The 18761-nt window shown below is 31.3% G+C and overlaps 1 protein-coding gene and 1 long non-coding RNA gene across 2 annotated transcripts; both read left to right on the top strand.

Moving 5' to 3' along the window:
* Positions 1-12942: 12942 nt before the first annotated feature.
* Positions 12943-15211, top strand: LOC7488745 (patellin-6). Its single transcript, XM_002322996.4, has 4 exons — positions 12943-14039; positions 14149-14273; positions 14497-14638; positions 14765-15211. The coding sequence occupies exons 1-4, from the start codon at positions 13293-13295 to the stop codon at positions 15023-15025; spliced, it is 1275 nt and encodes a 424-aa protein (XP_002323032.2). The 5' UTR covers positions 12943-13292; the 3' UTR covers positions 15026-15211.
* Positions 15212-16420: 1209 nt separating this feature from the next.
* LOC112324496 (uncharacterized) lies at positions 16421-18019 on the top strand. The gene is made up of 2 exons (XR_002978371.2): positions 16421-17381; positions 17588-18019. It is a non-coding gene; the product is annotated as an uncharacterized LOC112324496 (long non-coding RNA).
* Positions 18020-18761: the final 742 nt, after the last annotated feature.

Consider the following 18761-nt stretch of genomic DNA (forward strand, 5'->3'; position numbering starts at 1 on the left):
TCATATAATTTTTATTGTCTGCTTCATATCCATATTACCCAAATATGGAAGTCTAAAAAAAAATCATTACATTCTTCAAAGTGTATTTGTTTTTATGTTTAAAAAACGTTTTTGAAATATTTTTTTATTTCAAATTGAATTTTTATGATTTTGAATTATTTTAATATGTTGATATAAAAAATAAATTTAAAATAATTATTACTACCGCAAAGTCCAAGCTCATCTCAACCACTACATGCAAAAGTCTGGGAATCTATCATCAACAGAAATTTGCAATGAAGTGACATTCAAAATATCTCCTATTTCACAATTATATATTCAAATTCTCCCATAATTGCTAGCTACATCTTTAATGCTTGAAACTTGAAAGAGGATGCAGCCAAATCCATATGGGTTGGGTCTAGGATCAAGAGACCTATAGGTTGTAGCCCAATAGCTACATCCAATCAGTGACTTGCGCACATTAAAATTTACCCAAAGAGGTAATCTAAAACCTAGCCACTCGGATGCCACCCACGCCTCTTCATCTAGGCTGATTTAGGCTAACATGGTCCATGCCAGTGATGTGCAAAACTTGTGGTATGTGTTTGATTTTGCAGTGTTTTTGCGGTTTTAGGTTTATTTTTTTGAAACAATGGAAAAGAAGAGAAAAACTAGCTGGCCTGGAGAAACAAATACCCATAAGATAAGCTTGAAGAAGGTGATTCTACGGTTTTTAGAAGTATAGTAGTGCTTGTTTTTTAAAATATTTTTTACTTGGAAATGCATCAAAATAATTTTATTTTTTAAAATTATTTTTAATATCAGCATATTAAAATTATCTAAAAATACATAAAAAACTTAATTTAAATACATATAAATACATAAAAAAAAATTAATTCTTTTAAAATACAAAAAAAAACATCCCCGCTAGCCTCCAATTATTGCACCTATGCATCTTGTAATGTTCATTTGATGTAAGAAAAAAGCAGGGTAGAAAATCCAATGAACAAGACACAAAATCGGCCATGTTTTTCAGGGATGCTTTCACACTAGACATGTCACAAACTTTTTCTAGTGAAGTTCTATTCCAGATCTGAACCAGTACGGATTTTGATTATTATTATTTCTCTGTTTCATGAGAATAGTTGATCTTGGATTCAAAACCCCATGACCGTTTTTCATGCTTTCGTTCATTGTCATAAATGTCAACTGGATTTCTAACACAAAAGTCTAGCTTCTAGTTAATTTCAGGGGAAACCATGAGAGAGGAATCGGTGTTGCACAGTCGTTACTTTGTTTTTTGGCAGTGCACAGCACTGTTGGTGTCCTGTTTGCCAGTTGATGATGGGCCATTCTACTGTCTCTTATTGTTTTCTTTCTTCTTAGCCAAAAAAAAACAAAAAAGCAGTGGCTAACAATTTAGATTTCGGTATCATTGATATTTTTTTTTGAAGTATTTTTTTATTTGTAAATATATTAAAATAATATTTATTTTTTAAAATTTATTTTTAACACCAATAAATCAAAACAACTTAAATACATAAAAAAAATTATTTTGAAACGCAAAAACAAACAGACTTTTGGTACTGTAGTATATAATACTTTTTAAAAATATTTTTTAATTGAAGAATATATTAAGTTAATGTTTTTTTAAATATATTTTTAATATTAAGATATCAAAATCATTAAAAATTTAATTAAAAAATCATTAATTTAATACAATTTAAAAGCAGAAACATACTCACCATAAAAAAAAAAAAGGATCATCAACTACTATTATATTCATAAGTACTTAAATACTTGATGAACACCCAATTACTTGGTTCCATCACTCAATGCTTGAAGACTAGCTAATCGTGTCTATTGACTAAAGTTTGAAAGTTCTAAAAATCAGAAAGAAAAAAAGGGTCCCATGATGCCCTTCTGCTAATTACTGTTTAGGTTACCAATTTCTCGATCCATAATTAATAGATAGCACATGGGGAGTCAATTTCCATTTAGAATTGGCAATCACTTTGTTTGATGTCAAGTAAATCAAGCCTTCTTATAATTATGTTGGTTGAGATAACATGAGCAATGGACAATTATAGGCTAACCATGATGGTGTGTGTATCCTTTCTACGTATGTGTTAATTTCTTATTGATTTAAAATTATCAATGATGAAATCAGGAAAGCTTTGAATTGGATCTTGATCTTTCATCGACTAGTTCATGAGTTAGCTAGGATGATTGTACTTGACCACTAGTTGATGAATTGACGAAGTGGTTGGACTTGGCTGCTATTTTTTTAGATTAATGTAGGTATTCGGGCTAGCTTGTGTATACCTCGACTAATTTGACGGTTTCTGGAGTTAACGACTATGTAAGCCTCTAGTAACTCTAAAGGGACTCGAACTCGTGATCATTGAAAAACAAATCTAAAATCTAATCAATTGAACTATCTCTCAGAGTTGACTTAGTCACTACCTAATAGTTGACAAGGTAACTGAATTTGGCTGTTCCATGCTCTCTCGAAAAACAATTTTACAATCAAAATAAGAGGAATAATGTAGAGGAAAGAGAAAGAGAAAGAGAATGAAAAGTGCAAGAAGTATGTGTTCCTCTTGTAAGAAATTATGTCCTCCTTTTGTGATTTTTTAAATGAACTTATATTTATTTGGTAATTTAAAATATTTAATTAAACATTTTAATCACTTAAATTTATCTAGTGAAAAGTAAAGTAATGATGGAGAATAATTATTTTTTTATAAATAACTTGGAAAAATAAATTATTAATTGTTGTGTTATTGATGAAAAAAGTTATTGCTCCAGAGTTATTGTCGTGAATGATTAGCATTTTCTAAGGAGATAGGTCCACACGTGATAGTTATTGATGAGAAAAACATTGTACTAACAATCCATGTATTATAAGAATATGAGAGTTTGGCATGAATTGATTTTCCTGGAGGTAGTAACCATGCATTAGAGCGTCTGCTAGCCACAGAACTTCCTGGGAATTTCCATGGAGGACATGGTTCAAAGGTGGTCATGAAGATGCCTAGTTTTGGATCGAGTGCTTAGACTAAAGAGCAGAAGAGAGTGCTTAGAAAAGCCTGCTCGGAGGACTGGGTAGATGCCAAAACAGTAACAGTTCTAGAGGCTCAGGCAGTCTGTTTGGGCTGAGCTCTTGTTTTTAATTTAATCTTAGCCGGAAAAAAAAAAAACAACAATGGGACTTTGATTTTAATTTCAAGTAATTATATGAATATGATGGTCTGCTGCCCGTTGCATTACAAATGCAATTTCATGTTGTTTTAGCATATAAAGCTCCACTCTCTAAAATCAAAAAGCTTTTGTTTCATGTTTTACTGTCCAAGTGAACGGTGACATTTCTGTTCTTACATGAGCTGTATTCCTTTATATTTCTTTTTGGGTCTATTCTTTGTGGTGGGGACGGGGCATAAAAAGTGTTAAAAGACACAAACACAACACGTTAAAATAACCTTTTTTTTGTTTTAAAAATATTTCTGAGAACAAATATTTTTTTATTTCAATTTTTTTTAATATCCTTAGATTATTTTCATATCATAATATTAAAAATAAATCTTTAAAAATAAAAAATATTATTTTAATATATTTATAAATAAAAATCACTTTAAAAAATAACTTTCATCACATTATATCTAAAAAAAAAAAGTAACTTCGAAGCAGAATTTGGCTTGATTTTATGCGATTAAGATCGATGAGATGTTCTTTCTTCTTTTTCATGTTCATGGAGCACATTAATCTCTTTTAGTTGCAACTTTTTGCGGTTCCATTTGGCCTTTTCTTCTATAATTCTTTAATCCTTTTCTTTTTGACAAATAATTTGGTTATTTTTGCTGTTTGTACTTCATCCATCACTTCATGCAGAAACTTGTAGAGGAAGAGACAGAATCTCATCTGGGGTAAAAGATTTTTCACCCCAGCAACCCACATGATCATTTCATCTCTGAGACACTTGATTTTCCTCGAAACAGTATAAAATCTTGAGAAAAAAAGATGGAGATTTTGGATTCATTAAGAGGATTGTACTTGAATCCGTTTACATGTAATGCAGAGCACACAGACGTGGCTCATTTCTATGGCTACATTGAAATTGAAACTTTGGATACTTTCTATCTAGAAAAAAAATCTTCCTTTGTCATAAATCAATGGAGGAACGGGCTATATTATCGAGCACTATTGATGAAAGATCTCCTCTCTCTATCAATTTTTTCTCAAGATCATAAGATGTAATTATCAAATTCTTATTCGAAAGACATAAAATCCAACAATTAGATAGATAAAGATAGAATATTGATAGAGAGAATATTAACAGAAAAAAAAATAGATGGATCCACAAGGAACTAAATCTAAATTTATTCAATGTGAAATAGAGAAGAAAGGGAGATGAAAAGGACCACGACCAATGATTCATTGAGAAATTCACCATGTATTTTTTTTTTTTGAAATTATGGGTGTCTGAAATAATTTAAGCATACCTTCACTAATTCCTTGAGACCTTAAAGTTAATGATCATGTAAGCTCTAGTGGTCCTGAGATTTACTACACTCGAACTGATGACCTCTAGAAAACAGTTCAGAATCTGACCAGTTGAGCTACACTTTTCAGGATTTAGCTAGGTTTTTCTGCTAGCATAAAAAAGAGAGAGAGAAGAGATAGCAAAATCTCTTGTGGGTTTTTGTGGTGGATTTCTACTAAGAGTATATTTTATGGTGCGGTGAATTGTTGTTTTGTTATTTTTTAAATTATTTTTTTTATATTTTTAAATTATTTAAATATATAAATATAAAAAAATTATTTTAATATATTTTTAAATAAAAATACTTCAAAACACAACTCCTACTACTCTTTCAAATTATTGCTGCTAGGAGAATAAAATAAAGGAAACTTCACTCTCAAACCCAACAAGAAAAAAAGATGATATGCTTAATTTGGGGATAGTTTTCTCCGGCTAGAATTAAAATAAAATAAAAAAATAGGACTCTAGAAACCTTTTTGGAGACCGATGATTAAAGGGAATTTATAATCAAGTGAGGTTTGCGCACAAGTCAAAAGCTAAATACGATTCAAAGCAGAAAAGTTAAAGAGAATCGGTGTGATTTATTTAAATTTAAAACAACTTTTCTCGTGTTCCCATGGTTTTGCTACCTCTCTCTGATCGTTGTACTTTGAATACATGCCCTTTATGGATTGGCTTCTAGACTTGAGCCTTCTTTTATGGGCAAAATTATGATGGAACAGCAAGCAAGCTATGGCCTGGCCTGCTCCACAGAAATATGCAGCTTCCCAATGCTCTCTGCTCACTCTCTCGGAAGCTTCATCGACATTGCATCTTGACACTTTCCATCGAGCCACAGATGCTTCAATTTTTACTAGTTTTCAGCGATTAAAATTCGAGAACGTTAAGATTTTCATAGAAGAAACCTTAATTTTGTCGCTAAATTAGTACCAAATTCTTAATATTGTCACAAAAAACAAATATCTAATCAATTTGGCCCTTTACTCTTTGGCATTTCTCTATCAGGTCCTTCTGTTGGGATCTGCCGATATTTTTCATTTAACCTGCGTCTGTCTTCCATGCAACTAAACAGCACGGTTTTGACAAAATTTACAGAATTGCTAATATAAATGGATAGAAAGACCCAGTTAAAAATTGTCCAAGTATTAGGGATTAGGGCCGGATTGTGGTTGCGGTTCAAAGTGTTTTTCACTTAGAAATGTATTAAAATAATATATTTTTTATTTTTTTAAAATTATTTTTGAGATCAGAACATTAAAATAATATGAAAATACATATAAAAAAATTTAACAAAAAAAATTTAAATTTTAAGAAATTCACAGTTTATACCACCGCGTTCTCAAGCGGGCTCAGATTGATAATTTTTTTCTAATGTGATACTCTAGGGATTAAGTGCATGCTTTGTAATGCAATGCACAATTTTAATTTATTTTTTTAAGATCAATACATTAAAATTATTAAAAAACTTCTAAAAAATAATTAATTTAATATTTTTTAAATAAAAAATACTTTTAAAAAATAATCTGAATAGAAAAAACAAACAATTATGGATAAGGTTTTCCATGATCCTATCATAAAATACCGTGCTATACTATTTGATGATGGGAGGTGGTGAATTAGATGGGAAGAAACCATTGGAATGCATGAGTATTCGAAATAATGATGAAAGGTGCCAAAATGAGCATATGTACTTTATACCCTCATAGGCTCTTTTAGCCCAATAGCTTAGCATTTTGAATTTGAGAGCAAAAGGAGGTAGGACCTTCGGTGGGTAAAATTATTAGTGGGTTCAAAGTAGTTGCCTAATCGCACACATTTCCTCATCAAATCCCCAAAAATTCCTATGAACCTCCCTCCATACTTCCCCACGCCTATTGCCTATTGCCTAATGCCTAGTTCCATTCTCTCTTTTCCATCCATTATCCAATATCCCGCCTTTTTCTCTACCGCGGGCCCAAGGGTTTCCCTTCCTTCTTTGCAATTACCGCGTATTTAAGAGTATAGTAAAAATTATTTTAAAAAAACTTTAATTTAAAAATATATTAAAAAAATATTTTTTTGTTTTTTTTAAATTATATTTAATATCAGCATATCAAAATAATTTAAAAATATTAATTTCATTTTAAATTTTAATAAAAAATAGTTTAACCTCAATTCCAAACAAGCACTTTTAATAACTATTTATTTTGAATTGGTTAACCTTTATTTTTTGTTCAACAATATAAAAACAAACCATTTATTTAGTCAAAAAGTTTGTGTTTTTTTAGACTACTTTATATATAATCACATTTCAAATCTTATACTTTTTATTTATGGAAATGTGTTTTTATTTATTTTACTTATAAAAATACATTTTAAATTAATTTTAACTAAACATATTTTTTAAAATTATAGTAATAAAAACTACAAAAATGTTAAATAAATACTTAAAAATTACGGTGGCCAAAATAAAATTGACTGCTGTTTTTTTTTCTTCTTAAAAAAAAACATGGAATTGACTGCTACGGGAGGCTGCTGATAACTAAAAATTGCAGGAAAATGGCATCCCGAACCAGCTCGTTGTCCACCGGAAATGAATCATGCAATTTTCTGCCATCATGGTGATCCACGACAGAAAGAGGTTGACATGACACAAGGCAGGCCAATCATTCTCACACATAGCGTCAATATATTTCTGAAGGAAATTGCTCTGAAAATGATGTTTCCTCAGCTGTGCTTTGTTTTGCTTGAGTGATGCCATTTTTCCAAACTTAACCACATGAAACATGTCTCTGGTTAATGTATATTTGTGTTCGTCATTGTGCTGAATAAGATTCCATCTTATAACCATCAATTTCTTTGTACTTGTTGAAGATTTATACCCCATTATGTAATCCAAGCCTCCCAAGTCCCAACCTCCCATACAACCAAAAAAATAAAAAATAAAACCATGAAAAGTAGTTTAATTGGTCAGGCTGTAGATTTGTTCTTTAATAATCACGAGTTTGAGTCCCTTCAGGGTCACTGGAGGTTTATATGGTCGTTAACTTCAGAGCCCGTGAGATTAGTCGCGCACAAACTAACCCAAACACTCATATTAATAAATAAAAAAACACCACAGAGAATAATTATAATTAAATCCCTATAGATTATCAAAACAAATTAGTTAATCTTCCTAAAGCAAAAGATTAATTAAATAGTTAAAAAAATCAAGTTAATTGCTTATAATTAACTTGATTGGATTGTTTTGATATATTGATGTCGAAAATAAATTTTTAAAAATAAAAAAATATTATTTTAATGTATTTTCAAATTAAAAACACCTTAAAAGATAATATATATCATATTTCTAGACATTCCTCTCAAAATAAAAGGACTATCTATCTACTTAAATGCTCATAAATAACTCTAAATTTGCATGGATGTTGATGAATGCAAAGTCTTGCTTTTTTTTTTTGATTGACTAACAAAGCATATAATATTAATCAGACAAATCAGATACAGGAATCCGCTTGAGGCTAAGGAGGTGAATACAAATCCAATTCATTGGGCAAAGAGAGAGCCTAGACGCTCTAGCTAGCCAATTCGCAGCTTGATTTGCCTTCCTATTCATCCGACAAAAAACTGCATTTCGGTAAGGTTAATTAGAATATATTTTTTATAGTATTTTTTTATTTAGAAATATATTAAAATAATATTTTTTTTATTTAAAAAATATCTTTTACCTCAGCATATTAAAATAATTTATAAACATAAAAAAAATTAAGCAATTATGTTTTTCAAATTTTTGTATCACTGGACCATCAACCACACTCCAAATCTTATTTCTACATGCAATTTCAATCCCTGCCAACGGAATCCCTTTTATTGAAACATCACAATTAATTTTCAGGTTGCCTGGAGCTGTCCAATCGATGAGGGAGTTCTGACAGATGAGAATATCGGGTTTTTAATATAGCTTGAAATAGGTAAATTAGGATGGGAGAAAAACCAGAAAGAAGGGATCGAGAGAATAACCCTAAATACTATATATTTTTTTTAAATTAATATGGGTGTTTGAATTAATTTGAACGTACTTTGATTAATTTTATAGGTCCTGAAATTAACGACCATGTAAGTTTTTAGTGACTCTAAGATTTGTAGAACTCGAATTAATAATATTTGAGAAGCAAACTCAGGGTCTGACCAATTAAATTATACTCCTGTTACCTAAAAGCTAAACTTATTCTCACACAAGAAGATAAAAGTTCGGAACTAGATAAATAAAACCCCTTTGAAAATAAGTTGTAATTCTTTAAATAGGTATTAAACCGATCTAAGTTTGAAAATAAATAAAAAAAACACTAAAATAATTAGGGAAATAAAAAAATATAAAATTAAAAAATATTTAGAAAAAATAAAAAAAAATATAAAATAACATTTTATATACCTAATTTGAGCATGTTCCCAACCTATCTCGTAAGGAACATGGCTATTATTATACTAAGATGGTGTTTAAGAGTTGTAATTATTTTTCAAAATGCTTTTCATTTGAAAATGTATAAAAATAATATATATTTTTTATTTTTTAAAAATTATTTTTGATATCAGCGCATCAAAATGATCTTAAAATATCAAAAAAATATTAATTTGAAATAAAAAAATAAAAAAAATTTAATTTTTTTAAAAAATATTTTTGAAACACAAAAATAAAAAACAATAAATTTCTACCTGAATCCGAGACTTTCATTCCAATCCATAAACATATTCGGAAGAAGTTCTACGCAGTCCAACACCTTCAACTCCAAATTTTTATGCAATATTTAGTTTTGCTCGAAAATAGATTTTGCCTCCGATCGAGAACTTGTCAGCCTACCACATCGCCCTGTATAAGCTGCCTTTGTTGCTATGTATTCATGAATTTCGTTAACATATGAATAACAACAAGCCACCATCGGTGGAAGCCATCCAGCCTCGCTAGTGGCTTGATATTGTTTTTTAAAATAATTTTTATATTTAAATATATTAAAATAATTTTTTTTATTTTTAAAAAATTATTTTTTAGATCAGTGTATCAAAACGATGCAAAATATATATATAAAAAATTACTTTTTAACAAAAATAAAAATTAAATTTTTAAAAATACAAATTAACTCGTGTTTCCAAACGCTACTTAAATGAACCCTAAGATCGATGGGCTATATTTTCTGAAGAGCTCTTGAAGAACTCTGACAGTCAAGGGTTGACCTGTCCCTTGACAGTTCCAAATAATGCATACTCATTGTCGTGATGTTTATTTTCTTATTCAAAATTTGTTTGGGATATTTATCTTTCCTAATAAAAAAAAAACATGAGAATATTTATCTTCTCTTCTATTATTAATTAAGAGATGTAAATTGTAAGCTATTTCTACGATTCTCCACAAAAACCTAATATCCTTGTTAGGTAAAGCTCACTACTATGCTAATCACCTAATTAGTTTAATGAAGGGTTGTTTGGACTGCACAATAGTGTTTTTTTTTATATTTTTTATATTTTTAAATTATTTTAATATGTTGATATTAAAAATAATTTTAAAAAAATTACTGTATTTCAAATATCCTCTAAAAAAAAAAAAAGATACTAAAATTGTTCTCCATGCTTTCACTTTCAAAAGTAAGACTCTAGTCAAAATTGCTTCAAAATTCTTTCCGTAAACCTGAAGCTCAATTACATTAAATTCTTTATCATCATAAATGTCTCTCGAGCATTACATTCTACTGAATTCATAAAATATGATAGTTTTAAATATTTAAACATGGATCCGACACTAGTAAATCGATCAGAAAGCTCGGTAGATTTGTTTATTGATTTATTTAACCTGTGAATCATATTTAAATTTCACCCAAATAAATCTACAAGCCCAATTCTATAAAAAAGTAAGCTTGTTGTGACAAATCAAGCTCCGAAAAACCTGGCTTGAAAATTGTTGTTCTTGTTACTTTTATTATTTTAAGTTTTTTCTTTTAGATTTTTATCTAAATCTTGAATTTTATGTTACGGTTTTCTTTTTATTTTAGGATTTTGAAATTCTACCTTGAAAATGTTAGTTTCTGGTCCATGAAGAAAAGAGAAGAAGAACAAAGAGAAGCAACGTGTGAAGCTCACTGATGTGTACCGCACGAGTACTTGGCAAACAGGACCACCCGACCAGAAACCACTACCGCCTAAACCACCTTAATCATGGTTAACTTAAGATTTACGCTGGTAATTAGCAACCAAAAAGATGATCTTATCAAACCCCACTTTCCACGTTGTCTTTTTGCCCCACTGTATAATGTATATGTCTCTCTGTGCTTTAGATGATGTCTTTTCTTTTGCTGGTGGAGAGTAGTCAAGAGACAGTACTGTTGCCGCCCGAGATTCGAGCTTGGGTGGCGTGTGAGAGGAGAAGAGAAGGTGGGTCCACACTTGTAAGAAAAAAAAATATTTCAGGGTTACCGGAGTGAGGTGGACCATACCTGCAAAGACCCCGTGCCCAGTTCTGTGTACCCTCAATTATTATCGCCTCCCCTGCAAGCCACCACCGCCCCTTCGTTTCTCAAATTCTACGGCTTCTTTTTCATGGCTTTGACTCGGCTTAATTCTATTTATTTATTTATTATTAGTTTCTGGTCATTTAATTCTATTTTTTCCTGAATGACCATGCCCTGCATTAATTAGAAAGACAATTCTATTTATTTATTTATTTATTATTCGTTTTCAGAGATTGGAATAATTATCCCTTGTTCCTAGGTGACTGTTCGATAATGAAATTCAGAGTTTTTTTTTAATTTTTTTATATTAACAAATTAAAATTATAAAAAAACATTAATTTATTTTTTTTAAGTAAAATATTTTGAAAAGCAAGTTAAACCACCAAAACAAACCTTTTTAAATTTGAATAGAAATTATGGGAGAATCCTTTAATTGCCTGTTAGGTATTTATTTTAAGATAATAATGTTAAGGTCTTACTAATAAAAATTTTATTTTAATTAAATATTTGTATTCTTCAAAATAAATATAAACTCAACATATATAGGATTACAATTGATGTCAAATGAAAAACTATCTAGATGGATTTAAAAATGAGTAAACTTAGAAATATCAAGAACAAGATGTCACAATTCTTTAGGGATAAAATACTAGATTATTATGAGAACTCAAGAATTTAAAATTTAAATTGAAAAAATTCTAAACTTTAAGATTTATACATCGAAGCAAAGGATAACTATGGTCTATGTATATACATGTATCATAAAATATTATGTTTCTATAATTTTATATATTTGATGATATATACCATTTAAAATCTTATATTTAATGATTATCTTGAAATTTATTAAAGTTAAGATTATTTTTAATACGAGAAAAGAGTGTTAATTTAATGATAAAACTCTAATTCTTAATGAAGCTATTCGAAATGATAAACTTTCATTGACAATGAGAATCATTAAGAGCATGTTTATCTAGGTTGTTGCGTCTGTGTTTTGCTTAAAACGCAGATGCAATAACATTTGGTTAAAAAAAAAACGTAAGTTCCTATTCATGGGTCTCATCAAGTTATGCGTTTGAAACGCATGGAAATTGAAAGCAGGTCCTACCTGCTTCTCGCGGCTGCACCATGCAGCATCCCTCCAACAGTGCGAGTGAATTTTAATTCACTCGCACTGTTCACTTAAACAATTTTTTTTTTTTGAAAAACCAGTTAACAGTTTTTTTTTTGAAAAACCAGTGCATTTAATTGATTTCACTCGCATTGCTCACGTGAATGTGATAGTAATTTTTATTTTTAAATAAAAAAATTAGTTTAAGTTGAATTAAGTTTATTCGTACTGTCATCTCAATTTTATTCCTGATAATATTTTATCTAATTTTATTGCACGCTCTAAAAATCATCGAAACTGTAGTTCTTGTCGGATGAATTTTGTATGTAATAAAATTGTAGATAGTTTAATGGAACAATAATTTTTTTTTATATAAAGTATAATTTATTTCACGATATAATAACAATAGTTAAATCTACAATATTTAAATTAAAAACCATTAATATATATATATATATATATATATATATATATATATTTTAAATTATTTTATAATCTCAATTTGAAAAATATTTTTTTAACCAAACACATTAAAACTATTTTTTCTTCAACTTCAATTTCAACCACAGTTTTAACCAAACACCTATTTTTTCAAACCAACCTCAACTAAAAATACTTTTTATAAAATAATTTTTTTCAAACCACAACCACAACAGCTACCGCAATACCAAACACACTCTAAATGAAAATAAAAATAAGAAACAATCAAAGATTTTTGGTTTAAAAAAAAAAAACCTTCCTTATTCTGTATAAAAAAAGAGTTTAGGACATGCCATAAAATATTTTGTTTTTGTCAGTGCTTTACGGCTTTACCCACAGCCAGCTCGGGACCTCACTCCCCAGCTCAATTCAAAATTACCTTTTCTCAATTCTCGCTCTTGTTGATTTTTCTCTTTTTTATAAGCTCCTTTTGAAAGTTCAAATCAAAATCGCGGCTCAACTCTCTATACACTGTTTTCTCTCTGCAAATTTTCACACTCATAGCCTTTCTCTCACTCCCTCAGTGACAGGAGCTAGCCATCCCTGTTCTTTTATCCTCCCTTGCAACACACTCTTTGCCAAACCCCTGCTCTGCTCTCCTAGAGAATCAATCATAACTTTCGTTAGCCCCTCTAAACATCCATCAACTACACCACTAAATTTCCAATCTTTGCAAGTAGATTCCACCTGGGTCCCGTTCGAAATGGATGCTTCATCACCTATTTCACTTCAACAAACACCTCACCAAGACTATTCAGTATCTGAAGCCTCGCCAAAACCATACAAGAAAAGCTTTGTTACCTCTTTGATGGAAGCAGCTGCTTTACGTACTCCTTCTTTCAAAGAAGACACTTACTTCATTTCCCACCTAAAAAATTCAGAGAAGAAGGCACTTCAAGAACTAAGAGACAAACTCTCAGTTTCTTATGGGTCTGACGCTACTAGTGAATGTTCCATGTGGGGTATTCCTCTTTTAAGCAATGATGAAAAAGCTGATGTGATTTTGCTCAAGTTTTTGAGAGCTAGGGATTTTAGAGTTCAAGATTCACTTCACATGTTAGAAAAGTGTCTGTCTTGGAGAAAAGAGTTCGGGGCTGATGACGTAGTGGAGGAGGATTTGGGGTTTAAAGAACTTGAAGGTGTTGTCGCTTACATGCATGGTTATGATAGAGAAGGTCATCCAGTTTGTTACAATGCTTACGGGGTTTTTAAAGATAAAGAAATGTATGAGAGGATTTTCGGTGATGAAGAGAAGCTAAAGAAGTTCTTAAGGTGGAGAGTTCAGGTTCTTGAAAGAGGGATTAGTCTTTTGCATTTTAAGCCTGGAGGTGTTAACTCCATTATCCAAGTTACTGATCTTAAAGACATGCCTAAAAGAGAGCTTAGAGTTGCTTCTAATCAGATCCTGTCCTTGTTTCAAGATAATTACCCTGAAATGGTTGCGCGTAAGGTAATAAATGACACCCTTTTCTTGATAGTTTACAATTTCTTCTTCATGTTTAATAATTTGATGATATATTGAGATTTAATTATAACTTGGTTTTTTGGGATGGGTCTAGATTTTCATCAATGTGCCGTGGTACTTCAGCATGCTGTACTCCGTGTTCAGTCCCTTCTTGACTCAGCGAACTAAGAGCAAGTTTGTGATCTCCAAGGAAGGAAATGTTGCAGAAACACTTTACAAGTTAGTCTCTTAAGTTCTTGTATTTTATCATCTGCCTGTTTGCTTTACCATTTTTTTGTTTATTTGTTTTGTTTTGTTGGAGCCCCAGTTGTCCATTTATGAGATCCCGAATCTCTGCTCCTTGCCTTTTCTAATCTGCTTTAATTTTGTGTTTTGTTTTTGCCCTTTTTATCTCCCTGATCTGAGTATGTTATCTAACGGGGGCCTTTTGTTGTGTCACAAGATTTATTAGGCCTGAGGATGTTCCAGCTCAGTATGGAGGACTGAGTAGACCCAGTGATCTGCAGAATGGCCCTCCTAAGCCAGCCTCTGAGTTTACTGTCAAGGGAGGAGAGAAAGTGAATATTCAGATTGAAGGAATTGAGGTCAATTTCATTGTTTTTTTCTTCTCTTTTATATTTCTGAATTTTGTTAAAAGGTTTTAATTTGTTTGAATTAAAATGTTGGGTTTTGTTGTAATTATCGTGTCCCTTTTGGGTGATCAAATACAGGCCGGTGCAACAATAACATGGGACATAGTGGTTGGGGGCTGGGACTTGGAGTACAGTGCTGAGTTTGTGCCCAACGCCGCAGGAAGCTATACCATTGCGGTGGAGAAGGCAAGGAAGATTGCACCATCAGAAGAAGCAATTCGCAATTCATTTACGCCAAGAGAAGCTGGCAAAATGGTGCTCTCAGTGGACAACACCTTCTCCAGGAAAAAGAAGGTCGCAGCATATCGATACTTTGTTCGCAAAGCCGCCATTGCCTAAGCTCTATTAACTTGAGAGTTCTCAGAGTATTTTGTTCTTTATATTGTTATTTGAGAGGTTTAATTAATGGGTCTGAACTGTTTTAGCCTAGTTGATAGCGCCACTAATATTTCATGTATAAAAATGATGGTATTTTGTAGTAGCTCTTATAATGTGAAAAATCAAAGCAAATTACCTTCGCTTGTACTCTGGCTAGCACTGGTCCAGAATTCTGCACTGGGGCAAAATTTCTTTCGGCCAGCTGCTTGCGTCTAGGAGTTGTGTCAAATACTCGAATGGGTTTTTTTGACAGACGGGCATTTTGCTTTGTGTGGGACTTGGGAGTCCTAAAGAAGAAACCACAGCTTGCTGGTGGTAATCTAAATGGAGAAAGACTGAAGGATTGCCTTTTGTCTGCTTCGGCAAGGATTGGATATTGTTGCAGTTGAGCTTTATTTATCCTTAAAAAATTAGAAGGATTGGTTAAAATGGTTGCGATTTTGCTTTATTTACCCTTTTGGCTTATCTTGGTGCTGTTATGCTTTTCAAGAAGAAAGCAAGCTGGTGGGGATGTTTGGAAACGAGGTTTAATTTGTTTTTGTTTTTTTTTAATTCTGAATTATTTTTTTGTTTAAAATAATTTTATTTTAATGTATTTTTAAATAAAAAATACTTTGAATTATCATAAAAAAACAATTTTAAATATATTTATTAACTGAAGAAAGTTTGAAACTCTAAGCACTTTTAGCCTTTAGGAGATTTTAGGAAGTTTGAATCTCTAAGCATTACTGGTACTACAATTTCAAATACATCTATTACTTGATTTTAGGAAGCTCCAAATATATCTATTACTTGACTTTACGAAGCTCTGGCTCTTGCTTTTTTTTAAAGATTGTTTGGAAACATGATTTAATTCTTGTTTACAAAAAAAAATCCAACCTGTATTTCTAAAAATTTTAATTTATTTTTTAAAAAAAATTAATTTTTTTTTATGTTTTCGAATTGGTAATACATCTATTATTTGACTTTAGAAAGCTATGATTTTTGTTTTTTTCAGAGACTGTTTGGAAACGTGATTCAATCCGTGTTTTTAAAAAATCCAACCCGTATTTCTAAAAATTTTAATTTATTTTTTGCTAAAAGTTAATTTTTTTTTAATGTTTTTAGATTGTTAATACATCTATTACTTGACTTTAGGAAGCTCCAAATACATCTATTACTTGATTCTAGAAAGCTCCGGCTCTTGCTCGTTTTAGAGACTGTTTGGAAACATGATTCAATCCGTGTTTCTAAAAAATCCAATCCGTGTTTCTAAAAATTTTAATTTTTTTTTTGTTAAAAATTAACTTTTTTTATATTTTTGAATGGTTTTAATGTGTTGATCTTAAAAATAATTTTTTAAAAAATATAAAAATATTATTTTAATATATTTTTAAATAAAAAACATTTCAAATCAGAATCATAATTCCAAAAATACAAACGCTGCTTAACAATGAGTACGAGTTGGAGCTCTCGTGGGTTTATGACTGGTGCTACTGCTATTGAATCATCACTTTTAAATACAATTACTTACTTCAGGAGACAATTCCAAACACATCTATTATTACTTGCCTTTAGGAAGTTTGAAGTTTGCTTGCATCTAGGGATGCGTGTGTACGTGGCACGTGTTTGTTAAATTATTAAAGTATTTTTTTTTTTTTACATTAATATTTTTAAAAACATTAATTTAATATTTTTTAAATAAAACATGTTTTAAATTAGTATTCGTACTCTCAAACCATATTTAAAGACGTGCTCTTAAACAAGATTTTAAAGATAAAGAATTGTACTCTCAAACGTTTAAAGATAAAGAGAAGGGTAGCTTTTGATTTTTATACAATTATACTGGAAAATCATTTTGTTAATCAAAAAACTTTTGTTTTTTATATTGAATTTCATATATAATTGGTTTTTAAATCTTAGCTTTGTAGAATATTAAATAAAGATCTATCTCCCAGAAGTCACTCGCCAGGATACACATGAGCTAGAAACCAACAATCATCCGGGGAGACAGATGGAGTAAATCCCAATTCTCTGGAAGCAATTAAACGCATCGCAATTGATTTTCACGTCTCTACTCAATCTGGGGAGGAATCGGAATCGAACAGAAAGCATGTCACAATGGTAGGATGACAAAACCACCATGGAATTGGTGAAATTAAACGTTGATGGTTGCAGCAAAGGCAACCCGGGATTTCCAGGGGCAGGAGGAGTACTTAGAGATAGTTTGGGATCATGGATCAAGGGATTTGCCATTAACACGGTGTTCGCTTTTCAGCTAAAGTGGAGCTGTGGGCATCGATCACAGGATTGAAATTTGCTCGATCATTGCGTATACGTAATATTATTCTTTCTATATATATATATATATATATATATATATATATATATATCCTTTCTATTCTCAAATATTAACTTGGCAACTAAATGGCGATTTGGGGATATTATCTGTGACCCAGGCTGTAAAAACTAAAAAGAGTTAGAATTAATGTGTTAAAGTTCATTTTATAGCTTCTTTTGATTGTCACTGGCTTTGGTTTTTAGAATTTTCTATTAGGAAAAAGTGGGAAGAAAACCACTTGGGGTAACCCCAATGGATTCGTGTGAAGACTTGAAGAACAAAATGAGGGATCTTGTGAAGAGATCTCTATCTGCAAGCATGGAAGGAGCTACGGATCACGGGTAGTGAGCTTCAATGTATGCAGGGGGCAGGTAAGATAAAGTGAGAACGTGGTGCCTAATTTTCAATATCTGCGTGCTGCCCTCATGATGACATTAATCTTATGTCCGTTGGTTCTTTGAAATAGACATGATGTTCTCTGTTACGGTGATCTTTTGTAGCTTTTTTCAATGCCTTTTCGGTGCTGTATGGCATGTTGATGGAAGCCCTCAACTAGTAAAACTAGCATAGCACTCTCTGCCTAGCTAGGGCACGAGAATTGAAATCAAGCCATAGCTATTCCCATTTCGGTTGAATGATCCCTTCAGGCCCAAGACACACTAATTGACCCTCTGACGTGACTGAGAAATTTTCACCATCATTTTCTACATCAAGGAGGTTTTCGATGGGCAACAAGTCGAGGTATTTGAATCAAATACACCCTTGATATCCTTAGATTCTAGGCTGCATTGCTACATAGCTCGCATGCCTCCTTTTCTCGAGAAGGTGAGGTGGTGTCAACAAAAAAAAGAAAAAAGAAGAAGTTCATTGAAGTCTGTCCTATCAAGTTTTGATTACAAATGTCTAAATAAGGAACTTAAAAAATCCTACCCTTCGAACAATTTTCAAAAAACTTAAATGCATTGCAAGACTCAAAGAAAGAATCAAGACTGGGGGCAGCTATTAAAACCGATGACTTGGTAGTTCGACTCGATTTTAGTTTGGCCGAGTTTTGAAAGAGATGAATCTAGAATAGATTTGGGTTTATTTGGTTAACCCGACGAGTTAACTTACAATCCGATCAAACTTTTAAATTATTTTTTTAAAAATCAAAACATTATTTTCATGTATGAAAGTTAATTCAAATTAATCTGTCGAGCCAAATCAGCACAGTAACTTCGGCAGACGACACATTTGTGTAACATTATGCGGGCTGGGCTTATATCATATGCTGAATTAGGAGGGATCCTTTGTGAAGCAAGGCCTCGTTTATCTCTCTTACTACCGGGTTCATACCGGCCCAGCATATAACCTTATCTAAGCCTGAGTCGTGGGAAC

This window comes from Populus trichocarpa, chromosome 16, assembly GCF_000002775.5.
Source record: "Populus trichocarpa isolate Nisqually-1 chromosome 16, P.trichocarpa_v4.1, whole genome shotgun sequence".
Classification (NCBI taxonomy): domain Eukaryota; kingdom Viridiplantae; phylum Streptophyta; class Magnoliopsida; order Malpighiales; family Salicaceae; genus Populus; species Populus trichocarpa.